Source organism: Centroberyx gerrardi, chromosome 6 (genome assembly GCF_048128805.1).
Source record: "Centroberyx gerrardi isolate f3 chromosome 6, fCenGer3.hap1.cur.20231027, whole genome shotgun sequence".
Lineage (NCBI taxonomy): Eukaryota > Metazoa > Chordata > Actinopteri > Beryciformes > Berycidae > Centroberyx > Centroberyx gerrardi.
Genome location: NC_136002.1, coordinates 8476397 through 8500356, shown reverse-complemented (window position 1 = coordinate 8500356; position 23960 = coordinate 8476397). Strand labels below are relative to the sequence as shown.

The following is a 23960-nucleotide window of genomic DNA, read 5'->3' as shown; positions in this document are numbered from 1 at the left end:
ACCCCAGTAATATTGATGGATATATCTAGTTTATAGATACATAACAAGTTTGCATGTTGGCGGCTCCAAATAGCAGTGAAGGGTGACTGTTTGAACTTCAATATCCAAAAATCATGTGATGTAACGTCAGTAAACTGCACACAGCACGCTCATGTTTACCAGCCTGGCCGGTCTGTGATGCTTTATACCAAAGGAAAACAAAGGGATGAGAGAGGAGAAGACTCCAGCTTTCTCTGGCTGGAGCGCTGCTGCTCACTGACTGCTGTTTAGGATCTTGGGTTTTGATTCCTCACTTTCTGTGGGTGGAGAATGTTTCCCACCAGCGACCATACCAGACACCAGAATTTAATTCGCGCAAACAGGAAAAATCTCAATTAGCTGGGATGGGACGCTCTTCTCTATTGCAGCAACACTGTGATTTAGACTGATAAGACGAGTGTGTATTACATAAAAATCTCACCTAGTGCTCCTTTAAATACATCCAAGGATTGTACTGTATGCTATTGTTTGCTGTTCTTTTTACCATGCCTTCATGTCATGTACACCAACAATGCAGTATCTGTCCTCCCAGAAGGACTGTGGTGGAGAAAGCCCCAGCTTTGCCAAAATACGACATGTCCCGGTACCTGTGACAGACAATGAGATTCAGTCATCCAGGCATCTGAAGGTAAAAGCCAAGCACAATCGCATCACATTTACCGGAACCACTGCAAACAATTACTTACCCGTTATCAAGATGTAGAAGATTAAATGAAATCTTATCGCATATCATGAGGTGATTCATGTAACCTGATCACAACTAAGACTGTACAAATGACTGAACGCAATGCCTACTGTGGAACACACTGCAGTGCTGCTGAAGAAGTTGGTATCTTCTTTTTTATGATCAAACAGAATAAATCTTTGCCCAATATGTTGTGTAATACGTAGGGGTATTATATGCAGAGGGCAGTGTGGCACAATCTAGTGACAGCACTTTTCAAATAAGAGCACATTACTGTACTCCACTCTGCTGCTGATGGTTTTGGGCTGTTGCCGGCTGGGGGTTTGACAGAGGCGATGAGTATCGAGTGGTGGGCTACAGCGGGGGCGAGTTAGTGGCTGTGGGCTCCAGGGACAGAGTGGTGCGTTTGACGGACGTCTCCGACTCAAAGGAGGCGAGCCCCCTGATCCGAGGCCACGCTGGCAGCATCCGGGCCCTGCTCCTCTGCGAGCAGAGGAACCTGCTGATCACTGCCAGCTACCATCTCAGCATCAGGTAAGGGCAGACAGGAAATTGGCACAGGTCATCACAATTGGCTACAGCAACTGCAAACTCTCTGCGCATAGCATTTCTTTTTTTTATACTGCAGGGAACACATATGGTGGATGCTTTTGCTGCAGTAGGCTCTAGTTAAAATGCAAGCTTACAGTCTCAGTTAAGAAGAAGTTGTCTATTGTATGCTTCTTCTTCTGTACCTGCAGGTGTTGGGATTTGAAAACAGGGGCATCCACGATGGTGCTCCGTGGCCACATGGGCACAATTAATTGCCTGGATGTGCATGCCAACACGCTTGTCTCAGGAGCCAAAGACTGCAAAGTTAAAGGTTAGCGTTCTGCGTGAGACTGGTGAAAAATTAATCCACTGCAGTCTTTAAAAAACTATATCATTTCCACCATGGCTTGTTTCTAGTAAGAGACAATTCATCTCATGTTCAGATATCAACATCGTGCATAGTGATACAGCTTTAACTCTGTAAAATAAGATGCGTTGTCCCCAAGAGATGTGTCGAAAAATTGTTGCCTTTTTAAGTGTGTGATCTTAAAGGGGCAATAAATAATCTGTCACTTTATTCAACCTCTTCTGCAAGCAAGGAATTGCAACAACATGGACAGATCTCCAGTACAGGTTATGGTGGCCTGTAATAGACATAAATAATAGTCAAATTTTCCCCATAGAGGCTAGCAAGCTAGCTCATTAGAGCAGAGATCCAACAGCAAAAAGGTAATGTATCCCAATGCAAAATGCTATGACATTTTACTATGACACATTATTATGATCAACAACCCTATCAACCCCCTGCAGATATGGTCATTTGGTGCTATGGGACAGCACAAATCTTACCTACTGCACATTTAACAAAATATGTTATCTCATACTGTATTTCTTCACATCAACAGTGTGGGATCTTGCAACAGGAAAGTGCTTTGAAAATCTGAAGTTCAAACATCACAGCGCTGTCTGGTGTGTGAAGATTGACACGACGCTGTTGTTGAGCAGCTGTGACAAGGGCCTGGTCAAGATGTGGGACACAGAGATTGCCTCGTTGCTGGAAGTGAGACAAAGTCGACGGTTTTCTCTTCTTACCTGAAATAGCAAAATATTCTGTTTGTGTTTTTCATGTAGCAATGCACAGGGAAACTCATCCATAAACTGAAGGACAGAATAAAAAACTGAGCCTGTACGTTTCAATCCAAAGTCCCATTTCTGTCCCACAGGTGATTGATGCCCACCAGAGTGCAGTGAAGTGCCTGTTCTTTGACAGCTATCATATCATGTCAGGGGGCTCTGATGGCCTGGTCATGGCGTGGAGCACCAATGTTAACGCCAAAGGTTGCCTAATGACCTTCCACCACCCAAGGTAGCTACGGCAATATATTATATACACTAAATACATACACTGACAATCTCCGCTCTTCACAGAGCCAAGTCAAGAGCGAATGTGGTGTTGCCAGAAATTGGTGTGGCCAAACATTTTCTGCTTACAAGGGGAAAGCCAAATCCCTAATGCTCACAATGCCCATCAGGCATGTTTTTTTGCATAGCATTCAACATCAGTGTAGCATACAATTACCCAGTGGAGACAAGGTTGCACCCAGTGAAGAAGAAGTAAACTATTCATCTGGTCAGCTGTTTTTTTCACTTAGAGCAGACTCTAATGTATCCAAACTCAGTGAAGCCAGAACTTTGAATTATATTGAAGTACGCAGCCAACCGCACAGGAACACAATGATATAGAATGAGCCAGATATAGTGAGAATGGGCAGATTTCTTTTATTTATCCCTCCATGCATTTTATATAATGTGTATAAATAAAATGTGTGTATTTACACTAGTATTTGTTAGCTACTATTACTATTTCATGTCACAGTGTTATTTTCTTTTTATTTGTTTAGTTAAAAATGTTTATCCATCTGAATGTCTTCTAATTTCAAAAAGAAATGTGATTACTAACCTTAAGGAAATGTACCCACTCACTCAAAAATGTCCTGTGACATATGAGAGCTGAATGGTTTTATCCTGAATGCACCTTAAATGTGTTCTTCCTTGAACTTAGTCATATTCAAACATACAGTAGGTTCAAATCATGTGGCAGTGGTATTACAGGTTTTACAGGTTTTACTAGGGGCTTGTAAGGTAAGGATAGTAGACCTGGATGCAACAGCAAAGTGGAACTTAGGTCTGGCCTCTGTGTGTGATGACTGAATTCAGAGCCCATTTGAGAGTAGCATTAATAGAAACTTAGTAGGAGGTGGTGTGCTCTGAAATCCTCCACTGTGGGTGCCTTTTAACCCTGAAAGCAAAGATTTGGTCACAAAAAAGAAATATTGGGCCAGTGCTATTAAAACATACAGTACTGTAGATCTTGCACATTCACACATTTTAGTGCAGTTAAAAGGGCAGCAGAGCAAAAAACTAGACTTCAATGGATTTTGATTCTTTATAAAGTTATCCTATTTGTCACTGTCACTTATACTTTAAAACATTGTGTCTATCAAAGCCCTGAATACTAGGATATATGTTTTCCCCCACTAGGGAGGTGCGCTCAGTGACACTCAGCGACCTCCGTGTGATCACTGGCTGCACAGATGAAAGAGTCCACATCTTCAGCCTCCTCACAGGTCACTGTCTGAGGATTATCCAGACAGAAAGTCCCATCTTGTCCATTCATACACATGCAAACAGCTATTTACCATTTCAGACTTCTTCCATTGCCCCCAGTTGTCATTTTTTAGAATTATGGTTTGCGATTAATATCAATATGATTAATATTCCTATCATGGCATCTGATTTGTGGGTGTCTATATCATATCAATGAATCCTATAAAACTTTAAAGATAAATTCCATCCAACTTAAGACTAATCATTAATCATTCCATTGTTTGCTGAATCATCATAGGTTAGTATTGTGCAAGTGTATTTCAAGAGAGGCTGGGCTTTTGAATTAAAGAAAATGTCTATGAACTAAAAGTGGCGTGTTTGGCCTGTCACCCTGCCTCAATTTGCCATATATCTATGCTGGCAAAAGTGTGATGACATAAATTTGTCGGATGCTTTCCCAGATGCATTCTTTTGGAGTTACTACATTTTTTTGTGTTTGTATTTTTTTGTACATGCAAGTGACAAATGAGTGTGTCAGACAATGCTGCATGTTACACAAATTGTATTTAATATTAGAATTAATCTCTCAAGTTATATTGCCAAGTTTGCCTCTCTGCCGAGCAAGTGATGACCAGTTATATACTGTCTGCAAATTTAGCCATAAACAACCTTTAAAATCTTTACTTGTGTTCATCACTACCTCTCTTCTGTCTTTTCCCTACCGTATCCTCTCCCTCCCTGTATGATCGTGAACACTCGATCCAGTGTGCTCCTTACCAGTTTCCAAAGGCAAACTGGGACCACTTTCTGACCACTGGGCCCCCCTTCCCCTTCCCGGAGGCCAAACAAAAAAGGTTTGCCAAAGTCTAAAGACATGACACAGGTGGGTGCATCTATCCTAAAGGTCTGATGCCAAGAAGTTAAGAAATCAAAGAAGAGGACTAAGTTGACCCATCATGCTCGCCCTTTGTCAGCCATCACCATGTTGCCAGCCCAAGGTGAGTTAGGCATCACAGCTGCTGGTTAGTCTGAATGTTAACATCTCAAAGCTACACTAGGCAAGATTTATATGTAAATATACACCCGTATTTTCAGTAATCAAGTAACAAAGTGGGGCTGCAATAGAGAAGCACGTCCCATCCCCCCTAACTGAGGCACCGTAGTTTCGCCCTATTTACCCAAGTGAAATTCTGGTGTGGGTTATGAACACCACCCACAGAAAGTGACGAATCAAAACTTAAGAGCAAAATACAAACTGTCTCCTTAACAGCGAGTGTCCGTCCAGAGAAAGCTGGACTCACCAACATTAGATATTTTACCTCCCTCGTCCCTTTGGTTTCCTTCGGTATGAAGCGATCAAAGACCAGCTCAGTCGGTAATCATGAATGTGCTGTGTGCAGTTTACTGATGTCATGTTACTTGATTTCTGGTTAATGAAGTTCAAATTTTTTTGTTACCTCTTGCTGCCATTTGGAGCCGAAGTTGTCTACAGTTGCTTTAAGACCACTGGTCTAAATGGAAACATATAGGCGGTTACAAGATTTGATGTATGATGTAGAGACAATTTAGTGCTAGTAATTGTGCTGCTTGTAAATCTGATCTACTGGCACTGTATATTCTGTAAATAAATCTGTACCTACAGTACAAACTAACATTGTGGTTGTTTGAGATGAATTGCTTAATTGAATCAATAGCCTTGTGTCTCTGTTCCCCTGTGCAGCTGGGAAATACTATGTGAACACCAAGGTGGAGATGACACATAGCGAGAGAGCAGCGTATGAGCGATTGTTGAAGAATAAGGCTCTCCGTCACCCTCTGTCAGCTGAAGCCATTCTGCTCAAGGGCCACCCTCAAGCTCCACAACCTCCAGCCACCCAGGACAAGCACCTGAAGCAGCCATTGTCTTGCTCCCCAAGGCAAAAGTCCAACACCCAAAACAACCAGTCCTCCAGGACAAATACCTAAAGCCCCAACCTCTTTACAGAAAAAACAAATCTACAAGACTCTCAAAGCTCTACAAGACTCTCAAAGCTCTGGATCTCAACCAGAGATGCTCCCTCTATAGCAGAAGTGTACATTCACCACAGCTGCTGTGGAGAAACTGCAGGCACACGAACGCATGTTCATGAAAGCATTATGCAAGCGTCCAGGGCAGCATGTGCGCTTTGCAGTACTCGGTCCACCTGCGACCAGGGACGACCCCATGGACACATTCAGGGAACAAGTGAGCTTCAGGCTCCTAACAGACATGCAACTGAAGGAACATGTCAGGGTTTTGAGTCAGGACAGCGCCGGCAGACAGCAGAGGAGATCTAAAACGGCAGAGGACAGACAGAGGAGAATGATCTGGAGGATGAAGATCAAAGGTTTGTCCAGCAGTGATTATACCAAAGAGGACCAGGTGTATGCTCCTGAACTGGGACATGACACCTACATCTGACACAGCTGCACTCACACACACATCAGGTGTTTTTCCACAAAGACACAATGTGCAGTGAGTGAAGAGAGAGTCTTTTGCTTTGCAAAGAAATAAAAGGGTGTTTTCTTACTCCCAAAACTATTTCTAAAGATTTTTGGAGCCCAGTAATTACCCAAAGCATTTCAAATAGATAAACATAGCACACACAAATAAGCAAAAGAATGAATGAATGAATGAACAAATGAACGAACGCACAAACAAACACAGGGCCTGGCTGTTATAGAAGTGCTCCTCCCAAGCACCTAATGAAGGTTGAAATAAAAGAGCAACAGGTCATGATTGTCCACACTACAATCAACAGTACATATAGTATTAACAAAGAGCAAAATTAATATGTTAAAGCTGCCCTAGGTGACTTTGCACTTTGGTGGTACCAAGTGGAGATACCAATCCCTGAATCGCTAGTCCCGCCTACTCAGGACTTTTTTGCGATTCAGGATCTGGATCTGCTTCCCTCATTGATGATTTCAGTGAATAGCGGCTATTCAAGCCAATAAGCGTCCGTTACTAGGTGGAATTCTACCATGAGCATGCCTTCCAAGCAAAACACAATGACAACAAAACAAAGCACCAACACACTCCCTCCTTGTTCAGTTCGGTGGATATTGATGTTGCAATAGAAGTTGTTGACTTTCATTTACAGGGGTAAAGGCTCTAAAACCAGAACAACGTTGTGCATCCTACTATATTCGGCAAAAGTGTAATACATCAACTGGCTCCTCTGGTACGGAAGGAAATGGGTCAAGAGAATCCAGTTATTGTTGTATCTCCCCTGATCGCACTGATAGATGATCAAATAAAAGAAGCTGCCCAGTTTGGTGTAACAGTGATGCAACTTGGTTATAATAATAATCAGCGAACAGTGGAGGAACATGTTGGGGTCCGAGATCTGTAGAGACCAACTCTTTGGTGCTGTTGTGGATGAAGTCCACATGGCATATAAATGGTAGGATACTTTGTATAGAATCTACTTATTTCACTATGTGATAAATTGTAATATATGGCTTAAAACTATATCTAGAGGAGGGGTAAGCTGGTATAACATGAGCAGGAATGTCACCATTTTTAGCAATTGTAGTGTCTAGTTATGAATGAAGACTACAGGAAAGACAGCGTTGAGAGCTCATAAAAAAGTTGGTAGAACTATTCCAAAAATGTGTACAATTAGGCCAAAATTGTTCTGCTTGTTATGATTGCAATACTGGTCGTGTGTTTGCACGTTACAGGTGTTAGTAGGTGTAATATTAACCGACATTGTGGCGGCTTTTGAGTTAGCTAGCTATAGCTGGTTAGCTTAAAGTGTCACTAATTTGTTCTGACATCATTTTTGTGATTGTTTATGAGATAAACCAATCCCCGAGGACTTGATCCTTGGCAACACCCCTCTTTTAAATCTGTCAAACTGGAAATACTTTCAGAGTGAACAATGAGATGCGAAAAAATGAAATGGCCATTCAGTCTGAATATCAGGAAACTTCATTACCCAGAAATAATGCAACATGACGTCAGTAAATGGCACACTCATTATTTATCAATCAGTTTCCGAACAAAATTGTTCGGAAATTCTTTGTATCCTTGTTTAAACATAAAAATCAGGTTTTATCAAAGTTTGCCTACATCTGAATTGTTCGTACATCCAAACAAAATGTATACCCTACTCACAGCATGTGTAAAGTGTGTGTAAACTCCACCATTCGTTTTTACCTCATGTCTTTCATTTTTATTAATCAAACTGGACAGTAAATTGGCTGCTTTGAATGTATGCTTACTTTTTGTCAATTTTTTTTCCACATAACATAAAGAAAGCAATATTTTAAAGACACTAACATTCATTTGTTGTAGGCACTATTTCAGTTAATGAATGATAAATGTCCGTTTATTCTGTAATTACAGAGACTATTTAAAGGGCTAAAATGCTGCAAAGACCCAAATAATCTGCACTCAGAGGAGAGAAGTGGGGGGTGAGACATTTGCCAACTGGTCAACTCAAAGTCCGACAAGGTCTGTTCCCTTGAGCCTGTCGGCCAGTAAACAGTTGGCCATGATGTTACTGTACCCATCTGGATCAGTGCCAGAGACTGACACAATCCCAGTGATGGCACCGATGTGCTCATCGGTTTGGCAGAGCGCAGCAGCAGTTGCTCCCTGGCCTCCTCCTGTGGCCTTGATGTTCCTTTGGTTGGCGGTGATGCACTTTGTAGTGAACTTTGTAGTGATCTCCTTCCATATGTCAGCTTTTTGTGTAGCTGTAATCCCACTGCTCATGCTGCAGAATAGTAGCCCTGCTATAACTTCTTCAGTGCCATTTTGGTCTGGAAGGTTATGAATATGGGTGTTCTCCTTTACCTTATGTGGCATTTCTAAGGCAGTGCCGTTATGTTAATTAATGACAATTATGGTCCTGTGATGGGCATGGGACACTCCTCTCTGTTGAGCCCAAATTTTAGACAGGTGTATTTTTATATACAAATCTTGCTTAGTGCAGCTTTAACAAAACCAACAAAAAACATTTTATAAGGTGGGCAGGCCTACATTTGGAATTGTCAACTAGTAAAGATAAATGGTACTGTTTGACAGTAATGATATAATATCTCTCTAACTGGGGACTAACAAATCTGAATGCCCCTCCCCCTCTCCCCAACCGAGCATATCCAGGAAATATAGTCCAGGCAGTCAGGCTGGTATCCATTTTTTCTCTATATCATTCCAGCCTGACATAAAGAAGCTGTTGCCATGGTAGTTCAGATGAGGCAGAAATGATAATTGTTTCACCGTGGCAGTGTGTGAATTATTAAAACTTAGAGGAGGGCATGGTAAATTGGGCTGAATGAGAATTAGAACAGAAATGAGACAGAATGAGGACTTATCTGTTTCTATATGTGTTTCATTGGTGGGCTTTTATTGGGGCTTTTTGTGCCTCTTGAGTCCCATGACTGCATAGATGAGACAGACACTGCAGCAATTTGTTAAGAGGGAATGCTAGTGATGCTTTGAGACTCCAGCCTGTCCTTAGAGTTTTTAAAGGAATATTCAAGAGCAGTCATGAATAGTGGAACAGACCCATTCATGAATAGTGCAACAGACCAAAGACAACAAAGAGAGAGCGAATTAGAAAATGCTAGCCATATGCTTTCAATTTTACCAACACACTGGCTCTGTTAGCTAACAAGGAGGCATCACTTTGCTTAAGATGTTATTTGTATTAATGACACTGGAAAGTCATGTTCATACCTTCACAAATCCGAGAGTGTAGCTCAATATGCAAATGAATCAGTTCATAAGCCATTTATTTGGGCATAAATGTTACTAAAAAGTTCATCAGCAAAGGAAAGCTGTACATCCATAGCCAAGACTCAAACATGATACATCATAAAATAACCACATCCATAAAAGATCACAACATCAAAACTCAAACAACCCAAAAGTATGAAGAGCTTGAATGTCAAACTGAGCATGAAAACAGGTGAGACAGTTTTACAGTTCATGCTGAAATCACGACAAGGCACCTCTAATATATAGAGAAGGACTGAATATGTATGAAAATATATACAAGATTCTGTATAAATAGCATTGAGTATAAGTGGTCACAAATCATACTCCAGATCAAACCATTTATTTTCTATCAAAATATAAAGGATATAACAAAAATCTTCCACTACAGTACACTACAAATTTAATATAGCCTCTAGGATGTAGGCAATAAATTAGGCAAAACATATCTGGCTTGACTCATATCTCCTTCACAATAAGAAATTCTAAAGTGACACATTTAAATGAACAAGATATGAAAGTATAGTGCTTGTCTGTGTGTGTGTGTGTGTGTGTGTGTGTGTGTGTGTGTGTGTGTGTGTGTGTGTGTGTGAGTGTGTTTGCATGCACATAGTGAGTTACCTGACAAAAATGTACTTGCTGTGGGCCTATACAAACAGTATGAACAGGGAGGACTGTAGAGAAGCTGATGAGAAATCTCATCCAGACCACAAATACTCAGGTCCAGGAATCTAAGCCTCCGCTTTCTCACAACTCGTTGGTTTAAAAAGCACATTTCCTAAATTTGTATGGAATGATTGAATTTATTGAAGTTGAAACTGATTATAGAAATCAAACTCATGATGCTCTTACCAAGTTTTTATCCTATTAAAACCATATTGCACTGAAAAGTCCTAGATATTTAGTTTTCTTTAAGAAATTAAATTGATACTGGACTCTTGATTTGTTCTGACTTGACTTGGTGTTCTACATTTAGACTTCAAATGTGACATTAATGATATGGACTTGACTTGGTGATCTATATTTAGACTTGGGACTTGTGCCTCAAGACGTGAGACTGACTTGGTCACATCTCTGCCACAAAGACTCCATCACTAATAGAAAGTCCATTGCATTTACCTCCATGGGGAAAAGTGAATGGGTGCGTGGTAGAGTGTGGCAGAGAAGAGATTATTTGAATCCAGCACTGGGAGTTTTCAACAGTCGATTTCAATTCAAAACCTCCCATTCAAAAGGCACCAGGTCCAGATGTTGTGGTTACATCTCCCAACCAGCAGGGGTCTCTAGCACTGGGACTCAGCGAAGCCTTCCTCCCTTGGAGGCCTCTTTTGTTGCATTTGGTACTCTTCCTCATAGTCTGAATCCTGGACAGACGGGCAGAAAATGAGTCAGTCAGACACACTTACACAGACAGACAGATGAACACACACACACACACAGACACATATGACAACTGCTTTAGAAAAATCAATATTTTATCAACCCTCAAGTCTTGTTGTCAGCCATAGACAGCATGTAAAATTTAGCACGTGAAACGGATCTGGCAGACATGCCTCAATAAGTTATTTATGGGTTGAAAGACCAATAACACAGTGTGGTAAAATGAACTGTTCTGTACTGTACCATCAGATATAGGTCACAGCATGTGTTCCTCTTTTCTTTGGTCCTTGTCGGCTTGATGCCGTACTCCTCTCTGATGGAAGCAGAATGGACAGTAATGTAGGTTAGCAATGACAAAAATCACAACCTGGTGAAAAGGCCTGCTTGTTAAATTGCGACACAGCATTCACTGGCTCCAAATTTGGTTTGAATGGGAAAAATAGTTTTAACTGCAGCTCTGCATCAAAGGACAAAGAACATTAAGAAATAGTAAGGGTCTTAAATTGAAGTGTTAAAAGCTATTGGGTTGTCACAGTTATTACTTCAGATCAGTTAGATTAGTTAAAACTGTGTGAGTCTTTCTATAGACTATAGTGTAAGTTTGAACAATAATGACCGGCGTAATACTGAACCTGGTTTGCCGCACATTTCTAACCCTGTAAGTCAAATGTGGGTGGGGGTGGGTGTTTATGTTAGAGTGGGGTGGGGGTGATAATTCAGTATGTACATGTAACCATATTCCAACTTGAATATATTTTGTATTGTGAAAATGTAAATAAAGTTGTTAAAAAAAAAAAACCCTCTAAGTCAGGAGTATTCAACCATGTCCCACAGGGGCCGAGTGTATGCAGGTTTTCATTCCAACCACAGACTGCACCAGGTGATTTCACAGATTAGTTCCTCCTCTCTGGTTGAAGGTGTGCTAATCAGTGAAATCACCTGGTGTAGTCATCGGTTGGAATGAAAACCTGCATACACTCGGGCCCCGTGGGACATGGTTGAATACCCCTGCCCTGCAGTATGTATTACAGAATAGCAATGGGTGGTTTAACTTTCCTAGCCCAGTAATGCATCAGCCAAAAGAGCCAATACCAGCTGAAGTAGCCATTTGACATGAAACCCCAGGATTAACCATGAGCAAGCAGTTGATTTGTTGTGTTTGATGATAGGGGGACGAACAGTACCATGCTATAAACAGTGTGTGTAGCCCAACTAAGATCCTAATTGTAGGCTGTAGCACTGGACTCCAAACTGAGTGGCATCAGCTCATAGATCCCTCTCTAGAACAGGCCGACCCACCAGAAATCAAACCCTTCACTCAAACTTAAACCTCATTTCAGAAGAATTCAAAAGAACATTTCACTTTCTTGACTTGCAGTACTTCCTCCTCCTCCTCCTCCTCCCCCATACTAAAAACAGGAGTGAAAGGCCCAGGTCAGAGATTTCCTTCTGCCCCCCCCCCCCCCCCCCCTTTCTTGACTTCTTGACTTGCAGTACTTCCTCCTCTTCCTCCTACCCCATACTAAAAACAGGAGTGAAAGGCCCAGGTCAGGGATTTCCTCCTCCCCCCCCAACATATCCCTATTATTTTTCTCCATGTTTATGTTTATTGTATGCACCTACATACCAAGGCAAATTCCTTGTATTGTGAAAACTTACTTGGCAATAAACCTGATTCTGATTCTGATTTAAACCTCATCAATTCGGCAACACAGAACCACTCTGTAACCACAGCTGTAACTATCAAAGCCAGCAATGACTATTATTACCCCCATGGGACCCAGAGCACTGATTGGTTGAATAAATCTACTGACCCCTCGGTGACCTCTATGGGCGATCTGGAGGCCTTTGATTGGCGGTGCTGCTTGGTGGGACAGAACATTCGTCCAATCAGAACCAGGGCGATGAGAGCGGAGGGGAGGAGGATGAAAGCAAGGAGCACCGCCACGTCAGAGAAGCGTACGCTGGGCACTGGGGAGGGTGATATACGGTTATTAGACACACATTAACATGCTGTTTATAACCACAGAGTAATAATTTATGTTTTTTTCCCTTAAAAAGACACTATCTTCATATATCTTACATTAGTTTGATACTACTTACTATGATGTACACTATGAATTCAGGGCATAAAGATTTATGTCAGCTTATAAATGTAGGTAAATTCTACGCTAGAAATAAAAACGTGGGTAAACTCAACTTAGGTGAGTTACCCTTCACTGCATCCCTGCTTCTTAACATTTACAGTTTGCTGACAGCAGAGTCAGGCAAATATGTATGAGTCACTGCGGCTAACGTCATAACCGGCTAACAAAAACACAAAATAGACATTTAGATTTCTCTACTATCTAAAAATATGTGGCTTGGCTGGGAATGTACAAGCAGGCAATGAGCAGGGTTTGTTTTTTCACTCAGCTCTGCCTCGACATGTGTATCTAATGTGGTGGAAGATTGACTGAATCCAGACACCCTTGGCCAAATCAGGACACACGCACTCTTTGGTAAAGTTTTTTGCGCAACTTTTTTGAAGCATTTCCTGTTGAAAGGCAAGTGATATGAAATCATAGATATTTGAGATGGTAAAGATGAAATTTCATTAAAGAATGCGTCTGAATTTGGCCAAGAGTGTACGGATTTGTCCATTGTTATATTATATGCATTCAAGCATGGAAAGTATAATCACATCTCAGTAGTTTGAAGAAGTTGGAGCAAGTCAAAAGATTATGTACATGACTAAATCAAGGAAATGAAGAACTCTAAAACAGCCTGAAGAAATGGGCCCCACTCAACTGCATGCGTGTATGTGCATCTGTACGTGTGTGTGTGTGTGTGTGTGTGTGTGTGTGTGTGTGTGTGTGTGTGTGTGTGTGTGTGTGTGTGTGTGTGTGTGTGTGTGTGTGTGTGTGTGTGTGTGTGTGTGTGTGTGTGTGTGCTGTGCCCAGTCCAGTCTTACCCTTGGGTGTGACGCTGAGTACAGTGTGTGAGGTCGGGGACCCGTGGACGTCAGGAGGGTTCCTGACTGAGCACGTATAGGTCCCGTTATCGGTCAGCGTGGCGTTGATCAGGGTGATAGAGGCTTCGCCACGCGCCGGGCTCCCCTGCCACCGGATACGACCGTTGAACTGACCGTCAGTGGGAAGGAACGCCCGGGAGGAGAAGTGGAAGAACTGGAGGGGTTGAGAGTAATGAACACATGAGATGAGGTAGAGGAGGTGATCCTAGGGTCCATGAAACATAATCTTCAATCTGTTTCTCTAAATTAATTTGACTTTTTGAAGACACAAGGTTTTTGTGTCTGAATGCATACTTGAATTTGTTGTTTTTGTGTTCTCTATTGGTTTTATTGCTTCACCGATGCTGTTTATTTTCTATACTGTTTGCAATGGGTGTTGTAAAGGCAATTGCAGCACTTCTGTGGGTTTTTTTTTATTAATAATACATTTAATTTAGATTTTATTTGTATGAAATGGAGAAACACAAGGAACGACCGTGTGGTGAGAAAGTGGGAAGAGAGGAAAGAGAGAGAGAAGTATAAGAAGCATTACAAGTGGAGGTGATCCAGGGTTCAGACAGAGGAGATCAAGACAGAGCTGAACAATAAATTGAAGTCATTTATATTCTAGTATGAATTAATGCAATATCTTGACTGCAAAGGTTGCAACATGGGCATTTATTAAAGTCCGTATTACAATACACACAATCAATGCATACTTTTATACGAGGTAGTGAGAATGAAAAGATCAGATTGGTCAATGGGAAATAGAGAACATATTAAGTAGAACTATAAGAATGACAAGTATTAAATATATGAATAACGGGGTGTGTAAAATAACAGCAGCAAAGACAAAGAGACCTTGACAAAGAAAAATCTGTGTGATTTAAAAATATACAAAAATATGATATTCCATATGAAAATAAAATAAAAATGATTTTTAGAAATATTGGGATATATGCAATATATGCCAGATGTATGTATGCATGTATGATATATGAATATGACGAAAAATACAGGATGTGCAAAATGTCTATTTGTATTATCAGGTCTACAAAAGGTTATACACACATATAGTGTCTTTTTTTCCCTCATCATGCAGCCTAAATAAAGATCGGGTAAAAAGAAATTGCGCATAAGATTAGAGAGTTTATTCACTACTGCAAGGATTACACACTGAGAACAATGTCAACAAGAATTATATGGTCTCCCAATAAAATATGGCAAAAATTATCAAAAGCAAACACAGAATCACCTGAACAATCACTGACACTGACTCAACTTTATGGTTTTACAGCTGGATTCTTCTGGAAGAGGACTGGCGTAAATAAACCAAACCCAATCACTCCTCTCCCTCTCCCCGACGCTAACACAAACCACTGCGCTTCATCCATGGCTGATCAACTGAGGAGTTGGCAGAGCTCAACCTACATGAGACCAGCTTGAAGTGACTGACTAGATAAGAGTCTGTTCGGTCTGAAAACAAACATTAGACCCACTGGACCTGTGGAGCTCAGTGAAGCACTACCACTGCCAAAGTTAGGGGTTTGTTTTCTACTGGGGCCACCTACACTAAACATGTACGCATGGTACTGTAAGGCACTTCAGATAAAAGCTTCCACCAAATGACACATGTAAGACCCAATTAGCAACTGTGTTTAACGAATAATGTTTTAGATCATTCTAAGAAGAGGTTTATTTTGAACTATTATTCAGCAGAATTCAATTGCCAACCATATTTATGTCATCCAATTACCATCAGCTCCCACTGATATTTGATTGAACATTCAGCCTCTCTTGTCCAATCCACAGAATTAATTCTCATCAGGACTGAGGTAATTATGCAGGCCACTGAAGCACCGCAGCAATTCAGATTGACACTAAAGCTTTGGCTGCAAAATTATATTTCTGATGGAGCTTTTCAAATGCTTATTCACGGTGTTTCCCAGGCTGATATACGACCAGGGACAGACAGGCCAATAAACCAGCCAAAACTGTTAATGAAATTGGACGGAGAGTAAATGAAGCCTTAGAAAATAGAAATTAGAAACTCACAGACTTGGGTCCATCTGTGGGCCACATCAAGAAAACGTCACACATTATTTATCTGCACAAACTAGTTTGGGTAAGTGAAAGAAAAGAATTACCATGGGCCAACCCCAGGTAGTAGTTGACACACCCTCTGACGTAATACCACGCTATCTGCTGACTGTGACACACGTGCGTACACACATACTCTCTCACACTTCCTCCCCCTACACACTTTGAGACCTAACTACTACATCTTCATGACTAAACCAAACAGCACTCCATATCTGTGGAGCCACAAAACATTAGCCGTCACTTAACTCTTGAGTGCTCCTATAGGAAATGACGGCATATACGGTTACAACGACCACACTCTATGGATTCCCATGGTCCAAATGCAATTACATACAACCACACTTGATGGCTATCTTCAAGTCCAAATGGAACTGCTTAAAAGATGTGGTAGATTTTAGTGGACTGGCTGCTCAAACTGGACGCAGGGCGTGTAGGGTTGGAGGACTGAGTGCAGTTATGGGTCAGGACATATACATCTATGCGCATTTAGAACAAGACCACGATACCACCATAGAGGAAGGGGGATTGAGGGCACTGCCCACCTGAGGTTTCCTTTTGCTGGGGTTAAGATGCAAAGGTCAGAGGGGGTTGTGGAGAGGGAAGGTGAGTGCGTAAAATCTTGACATAAGAGTCAATGAGAGTGATGCTGATACAGCACTCTTGTTGGTACACATCCAAGTTAAAGCTGAAGTTGAGGCGAGTTTGTTTCAGCTTGTCAAGCGTGTACTTAGGGAAAAGTTCCATCTCTATAAAGTCATACCATCGCAGCACATGTGTGGGCGGAGCAGTTCAGAAACCAAGAATAGTCAAGCTGGTCAAGTATGCAAGTAAAACGAGTAGATGGGCAAACAAGTTATGTTTGCACAGCGTGAGAAATGTAAGTCATGTGCCCTGTACAATGAACACAGTCTGTGTGAACAATATGGAAAAAATTCAGTGATACAATAGGTACCATACAATGTATTGTGCTTTAAAACCTGATAAGGTGCTTCTCAATATTTTCGATACACTAAGTTCTGCTGTCCACTACAGCCATATAATAGGATAATTCTTTTTTCACCATTTGACTACAGCAGAAAGCTAAAATAATACCCATGAGAGCAAGAACATGCCAAAATCAATTATACTTCTGAGTGAAAAGCCATGAATCTATTGCCAGATTAAATGCAAGGCTTCTCACGCTTTTAAGCATACGTTTTTTTAAACACTTTTTTTCCCCGTTTTCTAAATGGGAAAAATGATTTTATAGAAAATCATTACGTGGTTTCTCTTTAATAGTGGAGGAAAGCATTACTATTATTACTATTATTGTACTGATCCCCCCCACCCCAAACCCTAATATGTAGGGGGAAGTCACTCGCATTTGTGTGCATACGCTGTGCATGGGCTTAATCTAGACTAACACTTCCAGTTGGAACCATGCACAGCAACAACATTCAACTAGTGCTCCGCTTCTTTGTTCTCATTTGCGTTATTTAGTAATTAGTAATCTACTTTCCACTGTATATGGGATTATATTATATATTATCAAATCTAAGAACGCCAACTTGATACTTGTGTCCTTGTGGATAACGTTCTTTCCAAGTTGTCTTGGAAAGAACAACCTTCAATGCGAGCACAGAGAACATCTTTACTATTTGCCATGGAGTGAGCTTGTGAGCTTAACGTCACGGCTTCAATTAAAACACACAGGTGCTCATTTTATGAGCTGGTTCAACCAGCTCTGGATTATAGACCGTAGTGCTGTCTTGCAATGAATCTCGGGGCTTCACATTTGTTCTCATCAGCCAAGTCACCATACGATGCATCCTCGGATGGCAGGTAACCTTTTGGGATCTTTATCCGTCCTTGGCGGATTTTTGATTTGGAATTGTACTTCCTTCGATAATACATCAAATACATCAAGGGGGATGCAAGAACATACAAGACCGCATATTGACAAAGACCCTGTGTCTTGCACCGACCCTTCACACTGATTTGGAGGTCCTACTGTCCCTATACCAAGTATGTTAGAATGTCTCTATGTCTCAATACGTCTCTGCAAATTCCTGTACGATCATTGTACCTGCCGAATAAAGCATTTCTGATTTCTGATTGTGGCTCTGATGAGTGTGTACTCACCGTCTGCGGTGGCCCTCCGCTCTGCGGCCTGTAAGACCAGTCGACAGACATCCTGCTGGTCGGCCTACTGGTGGAGCTGAAAGTGCAGGACAACGTGACTGCATCCCCTTTGGAGGCATGGAGCTCTGCTGGAGAACTCACTGTGATGGAGGAGACTGGGGAGGGGACTGGAGGGGAAAGGGTAGGAAGGAGGAGAGAAATAGGGGAAAGGCAGAAGGACAAGCAACAGTATACATGAAAGGAGTAGGAGAAGATGAGGGGGTGGAATGATACAGAGGACAGAGGTGAAGAGAGAATGAAAGAAAGGAGAGATGAGCGGATGTTTACAGGTGTACGGGTTAAGGAGGGATAAACAGAGGGAGGAAAGGTTGAGGAGGTTAAATAAAGAGATGAGAGACAAAGAGAAAAGAGGACACATCGTGAATGACATTTTATTCATCTGTAAGCAAAACAATCGATATAGAACCCGCTTACATCTGCAAATGTGCCCAGGCTTCCCAGCTGTGGCGTGAAAAGTGTCAGCCCAGTACTCAGAAAGGCAAATTCTTCTAGGTAGACAGTGAACTGAGTGACATTCTAATAGAATTTCCTCGTCAGCCTCTCTTGCTGTATCTGACAGGCCTGCTACGCATCTGTCTGTCAAGGCCTTTCTGTTGCAGAAAAAGTAGCGGGCACGCTATGTTTCCGTGTCTCTGTAGATGTGTTTCATTGTTATCTCTTCACTCGGAACGCCAAGGCAGCCCAGCCGTGGCAGTGCCCACAGCAAACGAGCTCACACGCTGGTACCTGTGAATAAGAACTGAACACTTTCTCTAGGGTTTCTCTTAAGACTCAATGTCATCACGTTAACTGAATATGTAGACGAGTTTCATTAATAAGGCTTCATTTCAATAAACCTTGGTTTTCGACTGAAGTCCATAACAACTTGTGAAGGAGAGAGGCGTAGAGGTACAGAATGCCAAATGATGATGTTTAAAACTAACAAACCTCCTATTGTTCTCAATCAATCCCTCCTTGTGGCACCATTTCCACCAACCAGAGTGCATGTGTTAGGGCTAATGATATGGGATATGTTTGGCATATTCATTACCTTGCACCCACACTACAGTGTGTTCAGTGATCATACGGCATACAAGAAAAAGTAACAAGTTTCAACAGCGGGCCACCATCATATTGTTTTCATTTTAGGTGACCCTAGCATGAAACACTGGCTATATTTGTATATCAACACCCCAGCAGAGATGTTCATACATTCACTGTATTTTGGGCACAAATGAAACACAAAATCCTTCTCCATTTCAAAGCAAAGGCCTCAAATCGCCTTCTCTCCAAGGGCGAGGTGAGATCCCGACAATCAGCAAATACTTCTGATCTTAGATTGACACCGCTGGTTCCATCAAAGACCCAAGCAGCCGTGATAAGGACCATGTTTATCCCACACACAAAGGAGTGTGAGGGATTTCATACGATCAGTCTGCATCATCTGCAAAGACCTCGGGGTGAGCGGGTCGACAACATGAACCAAGTTATCTGTGCATAAAAGTGGAAATCAAGCTGAGGAACCTTGAAAGCTGAACCGCTCTTGAACTTGAAGACATGATAGATGTTGACATTCTAGTAATTGGCGACGGGACGGGAAAGTTGGCAGCACACCAGTGCGCATGTTGACGTGTCAGCCAAAACCTGAAACCTGGCTGATGGATCCTTGAACAAGATGTCTTGACATTGGCAATGTGACAGAAAAAAATAGCATGTAGGACTATTAAAGTCAGCAAGAAGCTAACATCGTAATGTGTTGGTTTCCCAATAGCCCTTCATGTGACCCTAGCAGGAAAAACTGGCTGTATCTGCATATGGACACCACAGCAGAGATGTTCATAAATTGACTGTGTTTTGGCAAGACAAAATCCTTCTCCATTTCTTTGGACGTTTTTATCAAAGAAATGAAGACGCAGACGAGGCATATCACCATACTGTCGATGGTGATAGACATTTTCATGTGGCCTGTATTTGTCTCAGAGCCAGAGGAAGCCTATGTGTCTCTCACTCGTTATTCCGTCAATACAAGGTCAAATGTATTTCAAAGCCAGGCAAACAACTGCACACAGTTCAGAGCCATGTTTGTAATGTATTTGGCATAGAGACATTGCTCTTCACTCACTGCATTTCAGTTGTCAGGAGCCCTCCAGGCCTCAGGCTTTTAACACTGGCCTGTCATTATTATGGCCTGTGACTGTATTCGCTGTGGCAGCTAACCTGTTCCCAGGCTATCTCTACTTAATGCCCATAACGAAAAACACTCTAATTTTCCTATAGGAACGTACAGTGGGTCTGCGGTCAATAATGAGTTAAATAGTGACCTAATGGAAGGCTACGGGTCTTTCGTTGACCATTCAAAACAGAACACGAGTCTATTTCTACCTCAGGCTTGGACTATCCCATATGTATCGGGTGACTGTGAAATGAGGAGTGACCTGGATTGTGAAAGGTGTGTGATGGCATTACATTCAAAATACAAAAAACAACATTCAAAAGAAATACGACTTTGACATTACAATCTTTGTCTAAAATGGGCAGTGGGCTGTAGGCACGTCTACTGGGTCAAATATTAAGTTAGATCTAAGATGATATAATTTTTTGACTAAGTTATCGTTTTCAACTTGATGTTGAAATACAGCGACATGAAAGCGGAGCTCAGGCCTGTGTTAGGCTACTCACCGAAACACCCGACCAAATACAGCAACAAAACGATATTCAGGGGAGTATTCCGGTGGCGTAGTCGCCGCATTTTGGAAGTGAAAACGGGTACACAAAAACCGTGACGATAAATCCCCGCAAGTTGAATCAAACTTTCGGTAATACGCCGTCCATATTTTGTCATGACTCAGTCGCTCCGTTCGTAGCACTGCGCTCGCGGACTGCAGGCTGACTACCTGACAAACAGGTGTATCAGGAAGTGGAGCTGTCGGACCTACAACAAGATCAATATATGACTCTTGAGCTCGCCTGAATGAAGAAATAAAACTACTTTGACGAAAAATCACTACACTGACCTTATAATAATCCTATACTTACTCTATAGTTTGTTTATAGTGACTGTATTGGGCCTAATTCAACCAAACCCCAGCGGTGAGATGCCCACTGTAACCCCAATGACATAGCCCTAGGTTTATCTATCTTATGCCTATCACTATAATATCCCACTATATATAGGTATTGCTTCCTATAAGACACTGTGATGTAGCCTACTGTGATATTTGGAAATGACACTTCTAAAATTGTCTCATCTGTAAATAGGGACTGTAGTGTGGATCAGACTCTTACGAAACTACTGTAATCCTATAACATATTTTAGAAGGACACTATACTATAAAAATCACAGCAAAACCATAAGTCCCTAGAGGAATATTATAGGAATATTAGAGAATAGGGAATATTATAGGTTTTCTTTTTTTAAAGCACCATAAAGTATGATTAGATCACTGTAAATTTATTATTGAATACCACACACGTTATAGTCCCTAACCCTAACCCTGTAATGGGAATATTACAGTGATTTTTCATTTGGTTCTAAAGCTGTCCTAGATGAAGAAATAATAATAGAGCAGCACTTTCCAGAACAAAGTTACAAAGCACTTTCCATATGAATTCATTAAATTACAACTGGAGACAATAATGCATGTTTCAATTGCAGGTGGAAAGTGTAGAATACAAGTTGGATCACCATAGGATTTACACATCATATATTAATGCTTTTTCTGAAAATATAATTGATACTTGTTTATATTGTTTATGTGGTTGTTTACCTTATGATGATTAGGGACTGGAGGTCATAGTTTACCCACCTTTTTATGGTGTGGAGACAGAATAAAACCACAATAAAATGTAATAAATGACTTGCCATTACTGCCATCTTCATCCCCTCATATGACCCCTCTGTGTCAAAGCCCCGGGGCTCTATCCTTCCCTTATCTCCCCAGCCAGCCTCTGTATAAAACCATGGATCCTCCAATGGGACCAGCCTGATATTTCTAGACATATTACCCCACTATCCCTGTCCCCAAGCTCCCGTCTTTAGCTTTGTAATTATCTCTAATGGGAGAAGGTATTTGTTTTTCTAGCCTTTGCTAGTTCATTTTAACTCTGCTGTAATGCTTTATCTCTCCCTCCCCATGTTTGTACTGAGCCCTTTGAAGTGTACTTATGCCTTTATTTGGTCTTGATTGTCAGTTACATCCATCTGGTCTGCCGAGAGCGTTTCCTAAATTCTGACAAGAGAAAAGCTGTAGTTTCGTTACATAACCTCATTTCATTTTATGACACATCAGAGGATATCTAATTTGAAGATGGAATAGCAGGGTCCTCTGTTACTCTGGGCCCTTCTTCCCTGAACTACATTGTGTTTGTATCAGTCATGATACCATAATCTGATTCAGTCTTTGACAGAGTTACAGGGTAAATGTGGGCTACAGCTGGGATATTCCACAAAGACTTAAATGGGCATGGCACAATAAAAAACACAGAAAAACACAGTTGATTTACTAAGGAAATAATCACACACCTTCTAAAAAGGCAAATAGAATTGCACAAACTCATTTGGTTTGAGAGTTAATGAGTATGAGGAGGGCACTTAGCCCTATTAATATTTGCCGGGCCTAGAGGCTCACTGAGGAACATGACTGGGAAAATATAGTTTTCATATAATGAATGGGGATTGTTAGGAATTCAAATGATAACAAAGAATTATAGCTAAATATCTAATTTACAAAAGACCGTGGAAAAATCTTACTTGGAGAATTAATTATACAAAGGTCTGGTCAATAGGGTTCAGATGTAATGTGGGTGAAATGTCCCATTATGTTGCTGTTAGCTGACCATACTAGGGGCCTTTGAGATGACTGTTTTACCTCTTAATGGAGATCCAGCAATGTTGTCTTTGTTGGTGCGGGGATGCTGCAGTAATGTACACAGTATTTTTGGCTTCAGTTCTTACCTGGCTGCATTCACATCCACAGATTTACTTTGTGTTTATATTAGCTTAGCTGCAAAATCAAATTCCATTGCAGAGTTCCAAGAATGATAAGGAATGAATATGGTAAGGATGTGGGGATTCAGGTGTTTATAAGCTCAGTGTTTCTACTGTGTGTGTATCATGTTAACAATATTATGTAACAGTTCCCACATGGAGTCTACCTGGGAGCGTTCACAAGTCCAGCGTTGCATGGTGTTTGCATTGTGTTAACTATACCACATAATGTGATTTATTTTGTGAGAGAGATCCCCCATCCTCTTTTGTGCGATGTAAGTCTTATGCTTCTTACCTGGGTATGTTCACAAGCACAACGTTGCATTGTGTTGCCAATTGTGTGTGTGAATAGAGGGCTCTCTGTCTGGTTACAGTAGTGCGGTTTCAGTTTCAGCCGAAATCTTCCCGCTCACAATGAATGCTCTCCCCACTTTCCCACTCTGGCTCTCTGGCGTCACTGGTCAACAAGGGAACTGTTCTTCTGTTGTCAACACTGGGGGGGACCAATAAAGGTGATTTAAATTGTCGGGGGCCAGACGGTGCACGGAACCATTATCCTCCAGCCAAAAACGTGAGAGGCCTTCAGACATCTCATCAGTTTATATGCACCCTGCTGTTGTGTGTGGAGGTGAATGGTTGATGAAAGGTAGCGACTACCACAGTCCAGTCCCTCATGTGTTTAGGTTCAAAAAGATACTGGTCCTATTATGCTTTCACATATAGAGAA

The 23960-nt window shown here is 41.4% G+C and overlaps 2 protein-coding genes across 2 annotated transcripts; one reads left to right on the top strand and one right to left on the bottom strand.

Moving 5' to 3' along the window:
* Nucleotides 1–614: 614 nt before the first annotated feature.
* LOC139910054 (F-box/WD repeat-containing protein 10-like) lies at nt 615–6302 on the top strand. Its single transcript, XM_078284245.1, has 10 exons — nt 615–622; nt 1055–1258; nt 1465–1586; nt 2161–2315; nt 2479–2621; nt 3797–3945; nt 4603–4641; nt 4837–4860; nt 5583–5716; nt 5928–6302. The coding sequence occupies exons 1-10, from the start codon at nt 615–617 to the stop codon at nt 6300–6302; spliced, it is 1353 nt and encodes a 450-aa protein (XP_078140371.1).
* A 3321-nt stretch (nt 6303–9623) lies between these two features.
* mpzl3 (myelin protein zero-like 3) lies at nt 9624–21188 on the bottom strand. Its single transcript, XM_071897291.2, has 6 exons — nt 20926–21188; nt 18208–18374; nt 13945–14158; nt 12806–12962; nt 11235–11304; nt 9624–10975 (listed from the first exon to the last, which is right to left on the bottom strand). Exons 1-6 carry the CDS (start codon nt 21086–21088, stop codon nt 10895–10897), a joined length of 852 nt encoding a protein of 283 aa, XP_071753392.2. The 5' UTR covers nt 21089–21188; the 3' UTR covers nt 9624–10894.
* Nucleotides 21189–23960: the final 2772 nt, after the last annotated feature.

Coding starts and splice junctions, on each gene's coding strand:
- mpzl3 (XM_071897291.2), bottom strand. CDS start 21,088: ATGACAAAATATGGACGGCGTATTACCGAAAGTTTGATTCAACTTGCG. Junction 12,963..13,944: donor ACTCAGCGTCACACCCAAGG/GTAAGACTGGAC, acceptor CACCCTCCCCAG/TGCCCAGCGTACGCTTCTCT. Junction 10,976..11,234: donor GCTGTGACCTATATCTGATG/GTACAGTACAGA, acceptor CCGTCTGTCCAG/GATTCAGACTATGAGGAAGA.
- LOC139910054 (XM_078284245.1), top strand. Junction 1,587..2,160: donor CAAAGACTGCAAAGTTAAAG/GTTAGCGTTCTG, acceptor TCACATCAACAG/TGTGGGATCTTGCAACAGGA. Junction 4,861..5,582: donor CACCATGTTGCCAGCCCAAG/GTGAGTTAGGCA, acceptor TCCCCTGTGCAG/CTGGGAAATACTATGTGAAC.